Here is a 17552-nt window from a genome sequence, read left to right on the forward strand (position 1 = left end):
TAGTTTATTATTGTATAAAAAATACTTTAAGTAGTTTAATAATTTATACTTTTTTATTATTTTAAGTTTTATACATGTGGATGAAAATTTGAACGTTAAGGTCAAATAAATAAAACAAAAGAAGTACTTTCTAGAGATCATGTCAAGAAATGCCTAAGATGCCGAAAGCGGGTCAGGTCAGAATATAGTTATATTATTCTTCCAAAACTGCAAGACAGTACTATCGAGTACAGGTCCCTGAATAAAAATATATTCAGCATGATTTCTGTGCTTTATCTCAGAAACCACTGGAGGGCTTACTTTCACCTCTTTCAAGTTTGTAAAAGGCCTTTTGTGTTGGTTACACTCAAGAATGTGAGGAGCTTGTGGACATTTAAAACATAATCCTGCACAGACCTTTGAATATTTCTGATGTTCATATGGACAGAGTCTAAAATTATCAGGAGTTCAGGGTACAGAGGGTATGTCAGATCATATTAAAGGAATAGTTTACCCAAAAACTTAAATTTGCTGAAAATCTACTCACCCTCAGGCCATCAAAGTTGTTGAGGAATTTGTTTCTTCACCGGAAGATATTTGGAGAAATTTAGCATTACACCATTTGCTAATCAATGGATCCTCTGCAGGGAATGGGTGGCATCAAAATTTTAAACAACTGATAAAAACATCACAATCCAAAATCCACATAACTCGACTCCATCATTCAATACCCTGTGAAGAGAAAAGCTCCATGTTTGTAATAAATCCACCATTAATATTTGCTTTTATCAGCTGTTTGGACTCTGATTCTGTTGGCAATTCACCGCAGAGGATCCATTAATGAACAAGTGATGTAATGCTACATTTATCCAAATCTGCTCTGATGAAGAAACAAAATCATCTACATTTTGGATAGTTTGGGTGAACTATTCCTTTAGGGGTTTAAAAGACACCTTTACACACACACATATAAACAACTTTATATTTGTTCTTGGCAGATGTTTTTCTTACAGAAAAAAAAATCAGAGTAGTATTATAATGCATGCAGAAACAATAATTTGAACAAACTCCATAAAAATGTTCAGACAGTGGAAACAAATATTTGTACCGTCCCTATTTAATTTTTATTTTTTTAGACAGTTATGCAATATAATAATTTTTTTTTTATTTGGGTTACTGTTTTTGTCCTAAATGCACACATAAACATAATACAATTATCTTATATATAAGGAAAAGCATATAAAAGGTGGAGCTGGTAACAAAGAAACAAAGTTTGATGTAGAATTTAAATACATTTAAGTTCATAAATGTGATTTCTTTTACAATGCAAAAGCAACTGTAAAACATCAAACTAATCACTCTCCTCTTACCTTTTTTGAAGCTCTTTTACCTTTATCCCCAGTTGTTCATAAACACACACAACATTATGAGCCTACAGAAAGCAGTCTAAAAGTCCAAGTCCTATTTAAATTTGGAAAAATCCCAATTGAAAATGACTATTTACAAAAAATATTTTTGTGAAAGAGTAATTCCCAGCAGGAGCATGTTGACTGCCTCATTTGGATGTGGTGTTGCCATGGGATGGAGCCTGTGGCTGGTGTTGCTGCTGTTGTTCCGCGAGTGCTTGCTGCAAGCGTGTCCGCTTCCGTGAGTAATGCTGCCAGTGCAGGATCTGCTGTTCATCTATGAACTTGGTACACTGTGCATTCACCAGCTCCTTTCTGAAATGCTCATACTGCAATAGCTCTAACATGTGCAGACAATGAGGATATCTTAAGGAAATAAAAGATTTAGACTGCATGAGTGTAATATGACAATCACTGTGAGAGGAAAAATAGTTTACTGAGGAATGTCTGTCAGCTGAGGTCTACCATATAAGAATATATAATACATTTATGATAATTCTGTATTAATTTTCACACGACATGAGTCTACAAAATAAAATGTAATTAAGATTGTGACGAGAGGGGCGGGGCCGAGAGCCGTGGGAACAGAGCGAGGCCGGTGGAGTAAGTGATAATGAGCGACACCTGCGCCACTCACCGGTCTCGAGTCTCACGGAGGAGCTCCGGAAGGATACAAAGGAGGAGGGACGACAGGGAAAGACGAGAGAGGACCAGGCCTGGATTTTATTTTGTGTTTTGGTTTGGTTTGTGCGCGGCAGTCGTCCGCGAGGGGCTGTCGCGCTAATTTGAGTGTATTTTATTAAAGTTTCTTTTGAATTTTCGCCGGTTCCCGCCTCCTTCTTCCCGACCTACAAACTTGTTACATTGGTGCCGAAACCCGGGAGGAAGGAGGGACACGCTGTCAGAGAGCCCTCGCTGCTGAGGGGGATCGCGGTGCTGAGGAGATCGGGCAGCGGGAAGAAGCGGAGAGACCGCCGGTGGCTGCCCGAGGCGGTGGTGCTGGAACGATGGAAGACGAGGTGGGACGGAGAGCTCGCTGCCGCGCTCCTGGGTCGAGGTGGGGTGGCTGCCGTCCGTGAGGGAGCGGAGGAGTCGCCGCCGTTCGCCTGAGGCCGGAGCCTGCTGCCATCCGCCATGATCGTCACAAAGATTTTTTTAAAAAGTACATGAACTTACTTGAGGAATTTAGCATATTCTGGCTCTTTCCAGTAAAGCAGATACTTTAAGTAATTGACAAAAGGCTTCTCTCTCAGGTAACCTCTTTGAGCCAAAACTGCAGGATGAAAAACAAGATATTTTAAAGACAGATTTAAACCCACAACGTGTGAAAATACTCAAGAACAATCTTCAAAATCTCCATAGAAATAAGATGTTTAATATAAATGTAGTTATTCTTAATAATTTAGTTACCTGAATTATTTCCATATCTGAATTACTGTAACCAAGTATTTGAAATAAGCAAACAATAAAAACAATGTCAGTTTTGCACTTACAGTTCAGGTAGTTTGGGTTCGCCAGGCACTGAACAAACTCCAACTCCAGCTGGAAACGGTGTCTTGCCTGCTCCTCTGTGCAAGTATGAATTTTAAAGGTTAGCAATAGGCCTGTCACGATAACAACTTTTTGTTGTGCGATATATTACCCCAGAAATAATTGCGATAAGCGATATTATTGTAATTTTAAAGACCATTTTATTCCACTGAATATATAATCATAATGTAACAGCATAATAATGCAAGAAGGCCTACACACCTCCAAATGACAACAGACTTGTAATTTTTTAGAATATTTAGATCATGTAAATTAAGTATCAAAATATTAGATACCTTAAAAAACCTGAATAAATAGTAAATAAACATTTTCTAACAAAAAGTGCAAAGTAACATGAAGAAAAAAAGTAAAATGCACAAAGAACTTGTATGGATATTTTTCCATCTACAGATTTTTCCCTGACCTTCTTTTCTCTGTAAATGAAGGGTGCACACTATTGCTGAGAAACACAATCACTACTTAGCAGTCAGATGTCCGTATGCACAAAGGCACAGATCCCTAAACAAGACCATATCTGCAGATTAAACTTATTTTGTAGAAGCATATTTTAAATTTGAACTAGCACCTCATGACTACACGTTATGTACGAGAAGCTGCAAAAGACACAGGCGCAAGTGGAATGTACAAAACATGGTGACAATAATGTTTAAGAAAAAATAATGGGCGATATATTACGTCATCAAAAATTATTGAGGTCATGTACATAAATTGCGCGACAAGTCGATATATTGATTATTGAGACAGGCCTAGTTAGCAACGCTTTTTATTTGAAATAGCATAATGAATGTCTCATAATGTAAATTATATTTAACATAATACATAATATGTATACGGTGTATTAAACGGTATCAAAACAGTGTTCGTTAACCCAAACAACTGTCTTATAAGTTAGTTGTTTTTGCGGTCGAATATTAGGAAAACAACACGTTCACAGTCACTATCAACAAATTACAAACCTGTTTCCATAAAGCCAGACATGGCAGATGACGAGAGAGAAAACGATATTATATATATTGTAACAGCTTGAAAATGTTTCTTCTTCTTCTTCTTCTTCTTCTCGGTGTTTAATGGCGGTAAATGTTTCTTCTTCTTCTTCTTCTTCTTCTTCTGGTGTTTTAAGGCGATTTGGCAAACCAGCGAAAAAGGTGCATTACCGCCACCTACTGATCTGGAGTGTGGAGTGTGCATAAATTTGGAAGAAAGAAATACAGAAGGGAAAAGAGATAAAAAAATAAAAAAATAAACCAAACAAAAAGAAAAGAAAAAAGAAAATACCTAGATTCTATCTATTGTTCCTATGTTTTTCAGGTATTTAAACACATTTTCTTGCACTCTTGATAGCCTCAACCCATTTCCTAACAATACTTTTAAAGAAATATTATCAACTCCCAGCCAACCTAATTCTTGAATTAATTGAAATCTCTCCCTTTCATATGCAGAACACTCAAAAAGAATATGTTTCACTGTTTCTAATTCTCCACATTTGTCACACTTTCCCGATTCATGCTTACCTATTTTATAAAGACTATAATTTAATGCTGTATGTCCGATTCTTAGTCTTGATAAGATGACATCTTTCTTCCTATTTCTGTATCTTTTCCTCTCATTTCCAACACACTCCTGAATCTGGAAAAGATGTCTTCCTTTAGACCCATTATTCCATAACTGTTGCCATTTCTTACTTACTTCAAATGATATCACTCTCTTGAATTCAGCTTTACTTAAAGCTAACTTAATTTCTATTTGTGTATGATTTAATGCTTTCTTTGCTAGCAAGTCTACTTCCTCATTTCCATCCACACCCACATGTGCAGGCACCCAGAGGAATTTGACCTCTATCCTTAACTGCCTTATTCTAAACAAACTTTGTAAAACTTCAAATACTAAGTCTTGCCGAAATTCAGATTTACCACTTAGTAGGCTAGTGAGCGCAGCCATTGAGTCAGTACATATCACAGTTCTTTCTGGTTGAACTTCTTCGATCCACTGTAGAGCTAGTATGATAGCTAATAATTCAGTAGTAAAAACTGACACATGATCTGATAATCTTTTAGCCATTTTTATTTTAAAAGTAGGAATATAAACGGCTGCTGCTGTTCTCCCAGACTCTGGCTCCTTAGACCCATCTGTAAATACCTGTAACACAGAATAATACTCTTGTTTTATATATTGTTGAACTACTACTTCAGTTGGCATCGTGAGCTGCTGAACTCTCCTCAGAAGACTCTCAGCTGAAACTGATCTTCTTCTTCTGAGGTGTAATGTTGTTTGGCAAACAAACGCATGTGTTTAGCGCCCCCCGCTGGACTGGAGTGTGAAGCGGCGAGAGGCATGAAGCGCTTTACTGCAGCGCAACTCAACCTAATGCATCTTATAGGAGATAAATAATATATACACCATATATATAAACCAGCTGAAATGTTTTGAAATCACTTTACCCTACCTGATCAAAAAAATCCAGTCTTTCACTCTGCCTGTGTCAGTTTGAGTCTTGTTAAAGTTTTAAATCCCTGCCTCCAAGATGCTTCTCTGTCAGTCACGGACTGTAGAAAGTGAAGCTTAAATCTATAGGGGTGGTTGGATTTATTCACGCACGTTAAAATATTTATTTAAAGCTTCTTTCTTTTCAGATTCTTATTTGCAGCATTATCTTAATAGGCTGTATATTAACTTTGGGAGAAAACCGGTAGTTTTCTTTCATTTCATTGTTCTGTTTTATAAATCTATTCAATATATTCTACTGTTCAATAGTTTGGGGTCAGAAAGTAATTTTCTTTTTCTTTAAGCAATTACTTGTATTCAGCAAGGACGCATTAAATTGATAAAAAGCGACAGTAAAAACTTTTACATTGTTGGACAAGAATCATATTTTAAACAAAATGCTGCACTGTCTAATCTATATTCCTCTGATTTAGCCTTTGTTACCCATCCAAAGCCATTACCTTGAAAAGAGTTGTATTCCCAACATTCTTTTATAACACTATTGGTAGGGTTTTCATTACCACATCCACGAAAGCGACACCAGTATGTAAGCATAAGTTTATCTCTTCTCAGGTCTGAAGGCACTTCTCCTAACTCTACCTGGATTGCCTTAGTTGGTGTTGATCTCATCGCACCAGAACAAATCCTCAAAGCTTTATTAATAACTCTATCCATTTTCATTAAATGTGTTTTCGCTGCTGCTCCATACACAAAGCATCCATAATCTATTGTTGACCTCATTAGAGCCCTATAAATATACATCAGTGATTTATTAGAAACTAAAGTAAGATCAATACAAGACAATGTGTTAGAACGTATGTCAATTCGTGTACCATATCCATTATTTAGACAAACTAGCTGCCTAACATCCATCAATTGTTCCACTACTTCCCCATTATTGTCAGTGTGCTTACTTCCCCAAAGACTATTGTGTGCATTGAAGTCTCCGCACCATATTTCTTTCCTTTTTCCTTGACTCCTAACTATGTCCTCTAAAACGTCTAGGCTTAATAATTTACATGGGTTATAAAAGTTGATTACTACCAAGTTCCCTGGTAAATAACATGTGACAAGATTTACTTGGAGAAAGCTTAAAACCCCAATTATATGACCATTGTTCTACTTTTACTATTGCTTCCTTGATTTTACTTATCACACCTATGGGATCTCGTCCTGAAGCCAGGTTTCTTGAATGCAAACAATATCAGGTTTGACTTCAGATTCTGCAACAAACTTTTTAAACTCTTGTCCATTTGCAATCAAGCTTCTAGCATTCCATTGCAAGAGGTGGAATACCATTACAAGACTAGTTAACACTCTGAGATCCCCCATCATTATTAGCACTCAACATACTATGTATATCTTCAGCTTTTACATCTTTAATGCCTAGAAACTCCTCTGCAGCTTCCACAACTGTCTTGATTCTATCGCTTTTTCTTTCTTGTCGTGTCACAACATTAACAACTTTGCACATAAAAGCTATAAAACTTTTCTTTTCCACAATCAAGGTGTTCTCCTCAACTTTACACTTATGATTGCATGGCTGCTGTGGAGGTGCTGGCCTTCCTGGCTGATATTTCCTTATGTCTGAACTCTGTGGTACTGCATACCTTGCATTGTCATTCAAATTTTCCTGATATTCTATTGGTTTATTTTGTTTGTTTTCATAAATACCAATACCCTTTAATGCCTCTGCATATGTCACCTTATTCATAACCTTGTATCTTTGTACCTCTTTAGCTTGTTTCTGAACCACACATCCAGCATATGCAGCACTATGCTCACCTCCACAATTGCAGCATTTTAGCTTAGCATCCTTTTCACATTTACCATAGTCATGTTCTCCTCCACATTTTGCACATCTTTGTCTCCATTTACACTGTTGTGCTGTATGTCCCATTCTCTGACATTTGAAGCACCTTAACGGTTGTGGAATGTATTCCCTCATTTTGTATTTGATCCAACCCATTTGGACTTCAGTAGGCATTACCTTTTCAAAAACAAGCAGTACAGACAGGCTATCTGATTTAACACCACCTTTATTAATTTGGAATCTTTTGGCTTCTGTTACATTCCCACCTTCTATCTCATTCTTCACATCTTCCATGGACATTTCCAGAGGCACATTTGAAATCACTCCTCTTAACTTTGCTGCCATTCCTGGTACATGCACTTTAATCTTTCCACCACCAAGGCTACTCATTTTCAGAATCATCTCCTGCTGCTTCTTATTTACTGCTGAAATTTGAATTCTTCTGTTATTCAGTAATTTAGCATATTTTATTTTCAACAATTGCTTTAGTTACCTGAACTGGATGAAAGTGACCTTTATCATTACTAAGGGTAATAATAACTTTGCACTCTTCCTGTTTGTCATCATCAAACCTACTGCTTCCACTAGGTTTAGCTCTGATCTTTTTGATCGTTTGTCTTGGTGTACTCTCTCCTCCACTACTCACTTCAGACCATGCTTTTTTCCTTGCCTTTTTAGTTCGGTTAACCTCCATATCTGAAGGCCACCCATCATCATCACCATCTGAATCATAACCCATTGCTACACTCACGATACAGTTTGATTACAATCCACCGTCTCTTCCAACGCAAAGTTCAGTAATCAAGTCCACGCTCCTCCCAAAAGAATTTTTTTGGGAGGAATAGTTCCCGGAAAAAGTCGCTCGTCACTTCCTTCTATGCCACCTTGAAAATGTTTGATATTTAAACAGAGATTTAAGCAAGATTACTGAGATAACGTTTCGTTTTGTTTGGAAAGACCTACGGTGCCCCCATATTTGCCAGAAAACCAGTGCTGATGTGTAAAAGTTTTTTAATTAATTTTTTTGTACGACATTATCACTTTCCGTCGTTGTGTGCCATAAACTGCGCACTCACCACTGTATTTATCAGTAAAAATGTTTGAAATAAGCTGAATGTGAAACGTAAGATATTCCCCAGCCTATAATGTTACTCTTGACCATGGAAGTCACTAAATTTCATTTCAGCACATTTATTAAATAAATATGCATTACATGCATTTTATAATTTCAATACTTTATCTGGATATCAGTATTTGCTGTAGTATCATTTTAGTTATTATAATTTATTATTACATTTTATTCAGTGTGATTATATTTAATTACATTTATTTTTTTACCCTTATATGTATAGAATATTATATAATAGGAAATATAATATATATATAATATTATGTAATAGAATATTAGATTTAATATTTTTACATACTGTAAATGACACCTTTTCCAATAAAATATATTTAATTCCTCTTAGAAATAAAACAGCTAGACACAGAATAATAAAATAACAGCAAATATGTTACCTTTTCCATTTTGAAACATCTTCTACATGCTAAACATCTCAATATTTTTTATTTATCTGTAAATGCACATTTTGTCTTACCCAGTCTCCCCTACAATGTTTTAATTTTTGCATTAAAAATGACATAACTGAGCGAATGACACTTAATGACAGTTGTCATAAACATGCATAAAACCTCCTTCATATTCATAACATGTGTCATGTCATGATTATGAAGGTGTCATGTCAGTCTTATGCACACCCCTTCAAATAAAGTGTTACCTATTTGTGCTTAAAAATCTTCATGGTATCTATATGATTTTAGCCTTTTGGCTTTCCACTTATATTCCTCTAAAGCTGCGTTTGAAGCAACTTTTTATAGCATTTTTATTAACTGTTTACAACAAATTTACATCAATAAACAAAAACTGAACTGCACAATGACAGTACAAGTGATGACACGCTATCATCTCCAGTGAAACCAGTCACTGACTCTGACCCTGTCTGGCCTCCTCAGTTGGAAACATGGTGAGAATAGTACTGAATGATGCAGTTTGACAGCAGATTGATGGTGGGATTCAGTCTCTCACACTTCTGTAGTGTTTGCCCAGCTGGGAAAGGTGTCTAGGCTGAAGATAGCTCTGCCCCAGCTGTTAATGGCCAAGGTAATGGAGAGGATGCCGATGATATTCATGACAATCCCTGTCTTGGCCTGCAGATAAAAATTAACATTTGAATAACTGACTTTATGAAAGTAAATAAGTCAGTGCTTTATCATTCCAAGGTCTACATATTAATAATAATCTTATTAAATTATTGATGATATTAATATTATTTAATTATCAGAGCATTCAATTTTTATAAAGTTTTATAGTGCATCTAAATCTATGTCTATACATTTCATTTTGCATTTTGGATTTAATAATTCCCAATTATATTTTTAAAGACTATTTATTAACTCTCACCATGTCAGATACTTTCAGGTATCCGTATGAGAAGACTATGGCATTTGGAGGGGTGGCCACAGGGAGCATGAAGGCAAAAGATGCACTGAGGGTGCAGGGGATCATAACAAACAGAGGATTGACACCTATAGTCTGGGACTAATAAAACAAAACAATTGTTTTATTGAAACATACTATATATTAAAGTGAATTTAAATACATATGAACAGATTTGGAGAATTTTAGCATTACATCACTTGCTCACCAATGAATCCTCTGAAGTGAATGGATGCCAACAGAATAAGAGTCCAAACAGCTGATAAAAGCATCACAATAATCAACAAAACTTTTTTACTGGAGAAGCCAGTATTATGTGTAGAGGATTCTTATTTTAGCCATAAGCCGTACTTTCTACAGTAATCTGACTCTGTTCTCAAAGCTCAATTCTGTTACAGGTAACAGAGAGAGGAATGGACATCACTGGCACATACAACAGTGGCTGCTTATCTGCCTCCAGCAATGGGTGAATTAGCGACTTAAAAGCCCCCTTCCCCCAATGCCCATTCATTCTCATTCTTCCTCCCTCTTTTTTTTCCCCAACCAGACAACAAAGGCACATCTCCATGGTTCTCCCATATGAGCCACTTCAGCTTTAGCCCCCTGCAAATCCCTTCATTCACAGGCTTCCTTGCATAGGCTAATTCATGAGAAGAGGGCAGGATGTGCCAACTGCACAGCAAGAGACAAGAAAGGTGAAACCCAGTGAGAGATTAATGGAGGAAGAAGTTGTGCTTATAAATAAATAAGTGAAAAACCTTTTCACAATTATGCAACTTGTTTGTGTGCATCTAGTATAATACTGATGTCAGATAAACTAATAAATCTATAATTCCTTTTAAAAATCTATGTGAATGTAACACGTGAATTCAGACTTGTCTCACTATTGCTGAAACAACATGAAACCATCTTGACAAGCTTTGATAAAATAAATAAATCAGTAATTCATATATAAACACTGGACACTGCACCAGCTAAATAAAATTAAAGTGTCACACAAATTTACAGCGATGTTCAAAAGTCTGAGACTACATTGTAATATGGGATTCAAAATCTAGCTTAAACCTGAAAAAATTAATTAAAAATAAATAAAGAAAGAAAAAAGTATATTAAAACATTATTACATTAAATTAATACACAAAATACTGTTAGAAAGTTTGGGGCCTGTAAGATTTTTAAATGTTTTTGAAAGACTGCATTTGTATGCTTCAGAAATCATTGTAATATGCTGATTTGCTGCTCAAGACACATTTTGTATTATTATCAGAGTTGAGTTCTTCTGCTGTATGTTTTTGTGGAAACTGTGATACATTTTCTTTAGGATTCATTAGCTCAAAAGAAACAGCATTTATTTGAAATCGATTATTTTTTTTCTGTAAGAATGTAAAAGAAATCAAAGAAAATAATATAAATAAATACCCTATTATATAAACCCTATTATAAAAACTCTATTATTCTGATTATATAATTTGTAAAAAAAAAAACAAAAAAAAAACAGTGGTCTCTGATGTTTTGGAATGAATGTCAGTTCTTAATTATTACAAAAATAAAAATTTTTATGGCTTAGAAAAAACTGAAAAAAGTTATTCAAACTGAACATAAACTGAAAAACTATTACATTACACAATATTGCGGCCAAAGATGTTCGTCAGGCATTTCCATAAATACCTGCATCATTTTTTTTTTCCATTTTATTGACTGTGTCCTGTGCACCTTCCTGCAACTACAATGGTGTACAAGGAGCATGCAAGTCACGGTGAATATTAGACGTGTACATACCATAGATGCGAGTATAGGCAGAAATAATGTTGCTGTGGCAACATTGCTGGTGCATTCAGTGAAGGTAGCTATCACCAGACACATGACAATGGCAGTTGCCCAGGGAGGAATACTGTGAAGAGGTGACATCTGATCTCCAAGCCATTTTGACAGCCCTGAGACCTGAGCATTGACCCAGCAAAAACAGAATGACCTTTTGTATAGTGTTTAATAAAGAACTTCAGGTTATTTTTTAGCCTTTTTCATGTTCTCCCCTTAAAAAAATTGTGTCTTTCTATCAGCTCCCTCTTTAAACTGTTTAGAGGTGGGTGATATGAATAACTTCTTCACCACTATAAAGATTTAACCAACATTTACCATGATATAAGTATATATGGCAAACCCTATATTTCTCAACATTGTAGCGTAAATGACTGCTATAATTGGGAAAAAAGTTTTTCCAAATTAAAAAAAACTTAGTACCGGTTGTATTTTCATTGATGTTTTTTGAGAATTGTACACTCTCTTAGAAAAAAATTGTCCATTCTCTCTCTGGCAAACTTTTTCAGAATTTTTACCTGTGACAATTTATGAAACCTGAGAAACTATAAGAGGTTTAATTTTCGAAACACAAATTAAGATATTTTTTATGAAACCTGAGAGGTTTCTGTCTCTCCATTGAAAGTCTAAGTAGACAAAAATTAAAAGATCCATAAAGACTTTATAAGTGATGAAAGAATTTAAATTTTTGGGTGAAGTACTCAATGAAGTACTTTATTTGCCTTGAACCTACGCCTTTATTTTGTCAGGGTACGGGTAGAGGATGGAGCGAGGACTCAGTACTGCAGAGAAAAGGGCTTTTATTAATAATAAAAATAAACAAAACAGCAACAAAAACTACCCCGTGGGGGAAAGACAGGCAAGATCACGACACGACACGACACGACACGACACGACACATCCAGGGAGAGAGGAAGACGAACTGACGCAGGATTGCGAACACAAGGAGAATAAATGGAGAGCAAATGAGGAGGGTAACGAGGGACCACATGTGGGGCAAATTAACTAATAATCGGGTAACAAGATGGGAGGGGTCAAGACACTTGACATGAGCACATGGCACACCGAATCAAAGACAAAAAGCCATGTGCTCACACAAAACAAAACACAAGCACATGGCCAGCAAAACAAATCACAAGCCATGTGCTAGAACAAAAGACACGAACACGCAGCTAATGAGAAAACTCATAAGCCGCGTGTTCACACAAGACAACAGGAAAAGCACGCGGCTGAACACAAACTGCGTGGAACACAAAACACAAAACACGTGGACAGAAGAGCGCACGGCCGAGCGAACTCGAGACCGCACGCTCCCACAACAGACAGAACATGGAGCGCGAGTGTCCGGACCCCGACACGAAACCGAAACTCAAGACATGAGTGCCGGGATCTGAACACCACGCTCCAACATGAAACAGTACACGCAGACGAGAGCGCACGGCTCGAGCACACTGGAAGCCGCACGCTCACATGAAAACAATGACATGACGCGAGTGTCAGGGCTCTGTCACAAAACTATGAATTACACTAGACCGAAGTGACAGAACCCTGACATATTTGCATTGAACCTACAATATAGCTAGATCTGAGAATCCAGAAGATCACTTATCTTCGGTATATATTGTCATATTTCCCAGCCCTAAAGCTTGATCTATAAGCACTACAGCATTATAGACATAACAATATGACTTTCTTTAAAGCTGCTTTGACACAATGTGTATTGTGTAAAATGCTATACAAATAAATATGTCCTGGCTTGACTTGAATCAAATACACAAAAACACATTTGTTGAACCTCACTGCCCTTAACCAGGGCAAAGCCTCCCCCTAGCAGGAGGATAAGGCTCCATGGCATCTTCTGCTGTGTCACCTTCCATGCCAGTAAAGTTGGAGTGGGGCCACTTTCCTGTTGGTGCACTATAGACCACAGTGAAATTTATTCTATTTATTGATTTATTTTTATTTACATTTTTATGAGAGAATTTTTTTTTTTACAAATAATAAAAGTAACAAAACAACACATACAATTAAAAGAAACAGAGCAACAGCTTATACTTAATGTCATTATATATGGAGAAGGTAGATGATTATCCACATTGGTAGAAGATTTGCAGATTGACGGTGGTCATTGATACCAAAAATGAATGAATGACTGAATAAATGAATGAATGAATGGATGGATGAATGAATGAATGAATGAATGTATGTGTTACACTGACCTCTGTCACAGGTCTGTGTTCTCCAGTAGCACAAATGTGGTGGTTTAGAGGGAAAAACAAAGAACAGGGCAGCTACAAACACCGCCACTGTGCCATCTGTCACAAACCTACACAGAGGTGAGCCATGAGGTTGAACGAGGGGAGCATTAAAGACAACACAACAAAACACACCACAAGAGTTGATTTGTTTTTAAATTTGACTGCATAAGGTTGTGTTTTAGGTCTCTAGCTCTTGAGAGAATAGGCTTGCATTGCTGTTATGTTATAATATAGAAAAATAGATTATTCATAGTAATATAATAATAATCAAATATGCATTTGCACTCAAAATATGAGAAATATGCACTCAGGAACTTTGAGTATTTGTGTGCTTTCTGTTCTCTTCCGGTTTAGACCTTTCACCCAGTGTGAATCTCAGTGTTTTCACAGTTTTAAATCCTCAATCTCTTTGCATGTGACCATCATCAGGAAATGTACACAAATGCTGTTTGCATTGTGGGGAAACTCCATTCACATTTTTGCTGGACATTTGACCTACAAATAGGAACATGCCACAACTGATAACAGGAGAACACGTTGTTTGTGTTAAGCAATGGTTCAATCTGTACATTACACTGATAGTTGAAATTTCCATTACTTTGCTCAATTTTAGAAGCATTTTTCCCATAGACCTAAGGTCATTCTATTAATGTTTTCTCAACATTATATCTATTTTGTCATGTTTTTGTAAAGTGTTTGAAGATAAAAATGGAAAATATTTGGAGTTTGTTTACCCTCAAAAGGTATCAGAAGGCATCTGATATTTCATTTTGCAGTGACATTTTGCGTAAAACATAATTGCCATTTATTACAACCAGCAATAAGTACAGGTTTTGATGCAAATAAAGGCGTTTTAAAGTGATGCCACTTTGCAAAACAAGAAAAGGAAAATGTTATCGATGCAAATGCTGACTCAACATTTGACAAGTCCTCAGCACAATCTGACCTCTGTTGCAGTCTGGAAATAAACCACACCATGCTGGTTTTGTATGGCCAGAGGAGAACTGAAATAAAAGTGACTTGACTTGACTCAACAAAGCAGAACATTTCATGTAATTTTACAGCAAAATATAATGTACTGCTGTTGTTTTGTTTTATTTCTTTTTTTGAAGTGAAATAGAACAAATCTTAGAATTTGCTATGAAAAAAAAAGTTAATTGACATTTCCAGAGTGCAGGGGTTTATATTACATATTATGGTATTAAATTAAATTGTATTGCATTATTTTAGTGTCATGTTTGTTATGGTGTTATGTATTTGTGTGCATGACACTGTGCACCTTAGTTTTTCCATAAGCTTGTGGAAAAGCTATATGTGATGAGCTTTGATTCTACATTTGGCTTTCTCATTACAATATAACATCCTAAACAAAGTACAAAACAGATTTTAGTATTTCAGGAGGTTGGTATATTAACATTATTTGTTAAAAAAATGTACATTGAAATGTATCTGTTAAAGAAACGTACAAAAATTATGAACATTATAAAATTTTATTAAATCAACTTACATTTACAGTAAAAAAAATAAATAAATTTGTAAGCCTGATTGCTTAAAAAAAAGTAATAATGCACCTTTCTTCAAAAAGCACATGATTTGAGGCATAGTATCATTAATGTCCGTGGTACAACATACACAGTATTAGCGACTGTTATAAACACTACTAAACTATTCTCTGTCTTATTAAAGGTGGTGTTTTCATCCTTACTCTTTTTCAGCATTGAAAAAGTGTGTCGCCCAGCCATCCACAAAGCCTGGATCACGAGTGAACCAAAGCACCACCAGGTGGACGAATAGGGCAAGGACACTCAGCTCCCCAAAGTTCATGGGACCAAGACTCCTGTGCTCCTCTTTGATTACGTTATAGGCAGCAATCGCCTTCTCTGTCCTCACCGTCCCACAGCCCCATGTCTTTCTGAAGCTTAAGTTACACATTCAATTTATATTATATGGTGGTATAGGCATATATGATCCAGTTGAGTTTGATTCATTAAGAAAGGACACTCACTTTACACCCAGGAACACAAACTGTAGCCACAGCCAGGTCAATGTGAGCATGATGATCATGTTGGGGAAGGCAAATCCAAACCATGATGCAAAGTTTATGATGTCTGGGTTGTCTGGGAACAGTCTGTAAGTCAAACAAATGTTGATTTAATATGCTAATACAAAAGTAAGCAAAAGGTACATTCTTGTGCAATATCTTACATTTCTCTCATGCTTAGGAGAAAAACTGTAATATAAGGTACCTACTGGTTCATCTGTCCCATAAGAACAAGGTTTGGTCCCGTTCCTGTGAGCGTGGCTGTCCCACCAATGCTAGCTGCATAGCACACGCATAGCGTAAGGCCTTTAAACATCTTTAATCTTTCCTCCGCGTCTTGAGAATGCTCTTCTGTGTCGGATTCCATTGAGAAGCTGTGGCCATTCAGAGCCACTGTGTACAATAAAACAGAAGTTATTTTACTTTCCATTAGAAGTGTAAAAAGGTTATATTGTTTTGGCATATTATAAAACTTTAAACCTTACAACCAGCCTGCATTAAACATGAAAATGCCATTAGAAAGCAATTAACCATGCTGATAAACATTTTTAAATGATACCAATAAACTGATATAACCAATGAAGCAAACCTAAAATACTAAAAATAAAAACTAAACCACATGAACAACTAAACTAAACTTTAACAATGACTGTGAAAATTAAATCTAAACTAAATAAAAAAATAAAAAAATAAAAAAAATAGAAATACATATTAAAACGAAAATTTATTAATCTAAAATAAATAAATTCTAAAACTATATTAACTATTAGTATGTATTAAAATAAGAATATGTTGTACTAAAATTGGGTTATTATAGTTAACTAAAACTAAAACTAAAACCATAAAAATACTTGAAAAATTACTTGAAATAGAATAAAATAAATGCAAACTTATTTCAGTTAGTTGCCAAGGAAATATTTTTAATTTTCATGTAGTTTAACTTGATGTGCTGTACTAAAAGCAACAAAAACTAAAACTGAAATAAACATTAATAAAAATATATGTACATTTAAAAAATGAATAAATAAGACAAAAAACAACAACTAAATTACTAAAAGTTTAATAACATTTTAATATTAAGTTTAATATTAACTTAATATTAAAATAATAAAATAATCACATATAATGATAAAAAACGTCTAGGTTACTTGTGTAACCCTCGTTCCCTGAAGGAGGGAACGGAGACGTTACGTCAGTCGTGACTGACGAATTGGGATCTCGCCTGAGAGCCCAATCCCTTTCGAGTGTTAACTAAACAAGCCAATGACAGTTGGCATACGTGTTTCGCCACACGCACCCCGCCCCGCAGCACGGGTATAAAAGGAGAGCGCGTGCAAACGCACATCAGTTTTTCGCTAAGGAGTCGAGACTACGTGCCCCGGCCATACAGCGGTGGTACAGCAACTGTGGCGACGGAACGTAACGTCTCCATTCCCTCCTTCAGGGAACGAGGGTTACACAAGTAACCTTGAAGTTCCCTTTCAGTCAGTCACGTTCGACGTTAAGTCAGTCGTGACTGACGAATTGGGATCCGTATGGAAAACGCCACTATTGCTGACCCCCTCCAGTGCCCTGCGGAAGGCGGCAAGTCCCCCCACACCAGCTGGGGCGGAAGATAGGACAGCGGCTAGGCAGAGGTGTCCGCCACTGCTGTTCCATACAGTGGTACATTGGATAACACTGGGAAAGCGTACCCAGTTGGGAC

At 36.2% G+C, this 17552-nt stretch overlaps 2 protein-coding genes across 4 annotated transcripts in view; both read right to left on the reverse strand.

Moving 5' to 3' along the window:
- Positions 1–1140: 1140 nt before the first annotated feature.
- LOC107588753 (mediator of RNA polymerase II transcription subunit 31-like) lies at positions 1141–8233 on the reverse strand. 2 transcript variants are annotated; one of them, XM_016276980.1, is made up of 5 exons: positions 8115–8233; positions 3893–3958; positions 2879–2953; positions 2562–2658; positions 1141–1751 (listed from the first exon to the last, which is right to left on the reverse strand). In XM_016276980.1, the coding sequence occupies exons 2-5, from the start codon at positions 3912–3914 to the stop codon at positions 1535–1537; spliced, it is 411 nt and encodes a 136-aa protein (XP_016132466.1). In that variant the 5' UTR covers positions 3915–3958; positions 8115–8233; the 3' UTR covers positions 1141–1534. The 2 variants fall into 2 exon arrangements, with proteins under 2 accessions (XP_016132466.1, XP_016132465.1); XM_016276979.1 differs by lacking the exon at positions 8115–8233 and having other exon boundaries at positions 3893–3997.
- Positions 8234–9014: 781 nt separating this feature from the next.
- Positions 9015–17552, reverse strand: part of LOC107588750 (solute carrier family 13 member 5-like) — an 18280-nt gene continuing 9742 nt past the window's right edge. Inside the window, exons 5-12 of one of the 2 annotated variants that reach the window (XM_016276976.1) lie at positions 16057–16240; positions 15812–15934; positions 15512–15724; positions 13768–13874; positions 13344–13465; positions 11510–11671; positions 9695–9832; positions 9015–9441 (exon numbers count right to left, since the gene is read on the reverse strand). In XM_016276976.1, the coding sequence (XP_016132462.1) occupies positions 9316–9441; positions 9695–9832; positions 11510–11671; positions 13344–13465; positions 13768–13874; positions 15512–15724; positions 15812–15934; positions 16057–16240 (1175 nt within the window). In that variant the 3' untranslated portion in view covers positions 9015–9315. Of the gene's footprint in view, positions 9442–9694; positions 9833–10270; positions 10796–11509; positions 11672–13343; positions 13466–13767; positions 13875–15511; positions 15725–15811; positions 15935–16056; positions 16241–17552 lie in introns of those variants that run through there. The other variant, XM_016276977.1, reaches the window with a different exon arrangement.

This window comes from Sinocyclocheilus grahami, unplaced genomic scaffold (genome assembly GCF_001515645.1).
Source record: "Sinocyclocheilus grahami isolate Dianchi unplaced genomic scaffold, SAMN03320097.WGS_v1.1 scaffold107.1, whole genome shotgun sequence".
Taxonomy (NCBI): Eukaryota; Metazoa; Chordata; class Actinopteri; order Cypriniformes; family Cyprinidae; genus Sinocyclocheilus; species Sinocyclocheilus grahami.

Coding starts and splice junctions, on each gene's coding strand:
- LOC107588753 (XM_016276980.1), bottom strand. CDS start 3,914: ATGTCTGGCTTTATGGAAACAG. Junction 2,954..3,892: donor GTCTGGCTTTATGGAAACAG/GTTTGTAATTTG, acceptor ATACTTGCACAG/AGGAGCAGGCAAGACACCGT. Junction 1,752..2,561: donor GAATATGCTAAATTCCTCAA/GTAAGTTCATGT, acceptor TATTTCCTTAAG/ATATCCTCATTGTCTGCACA.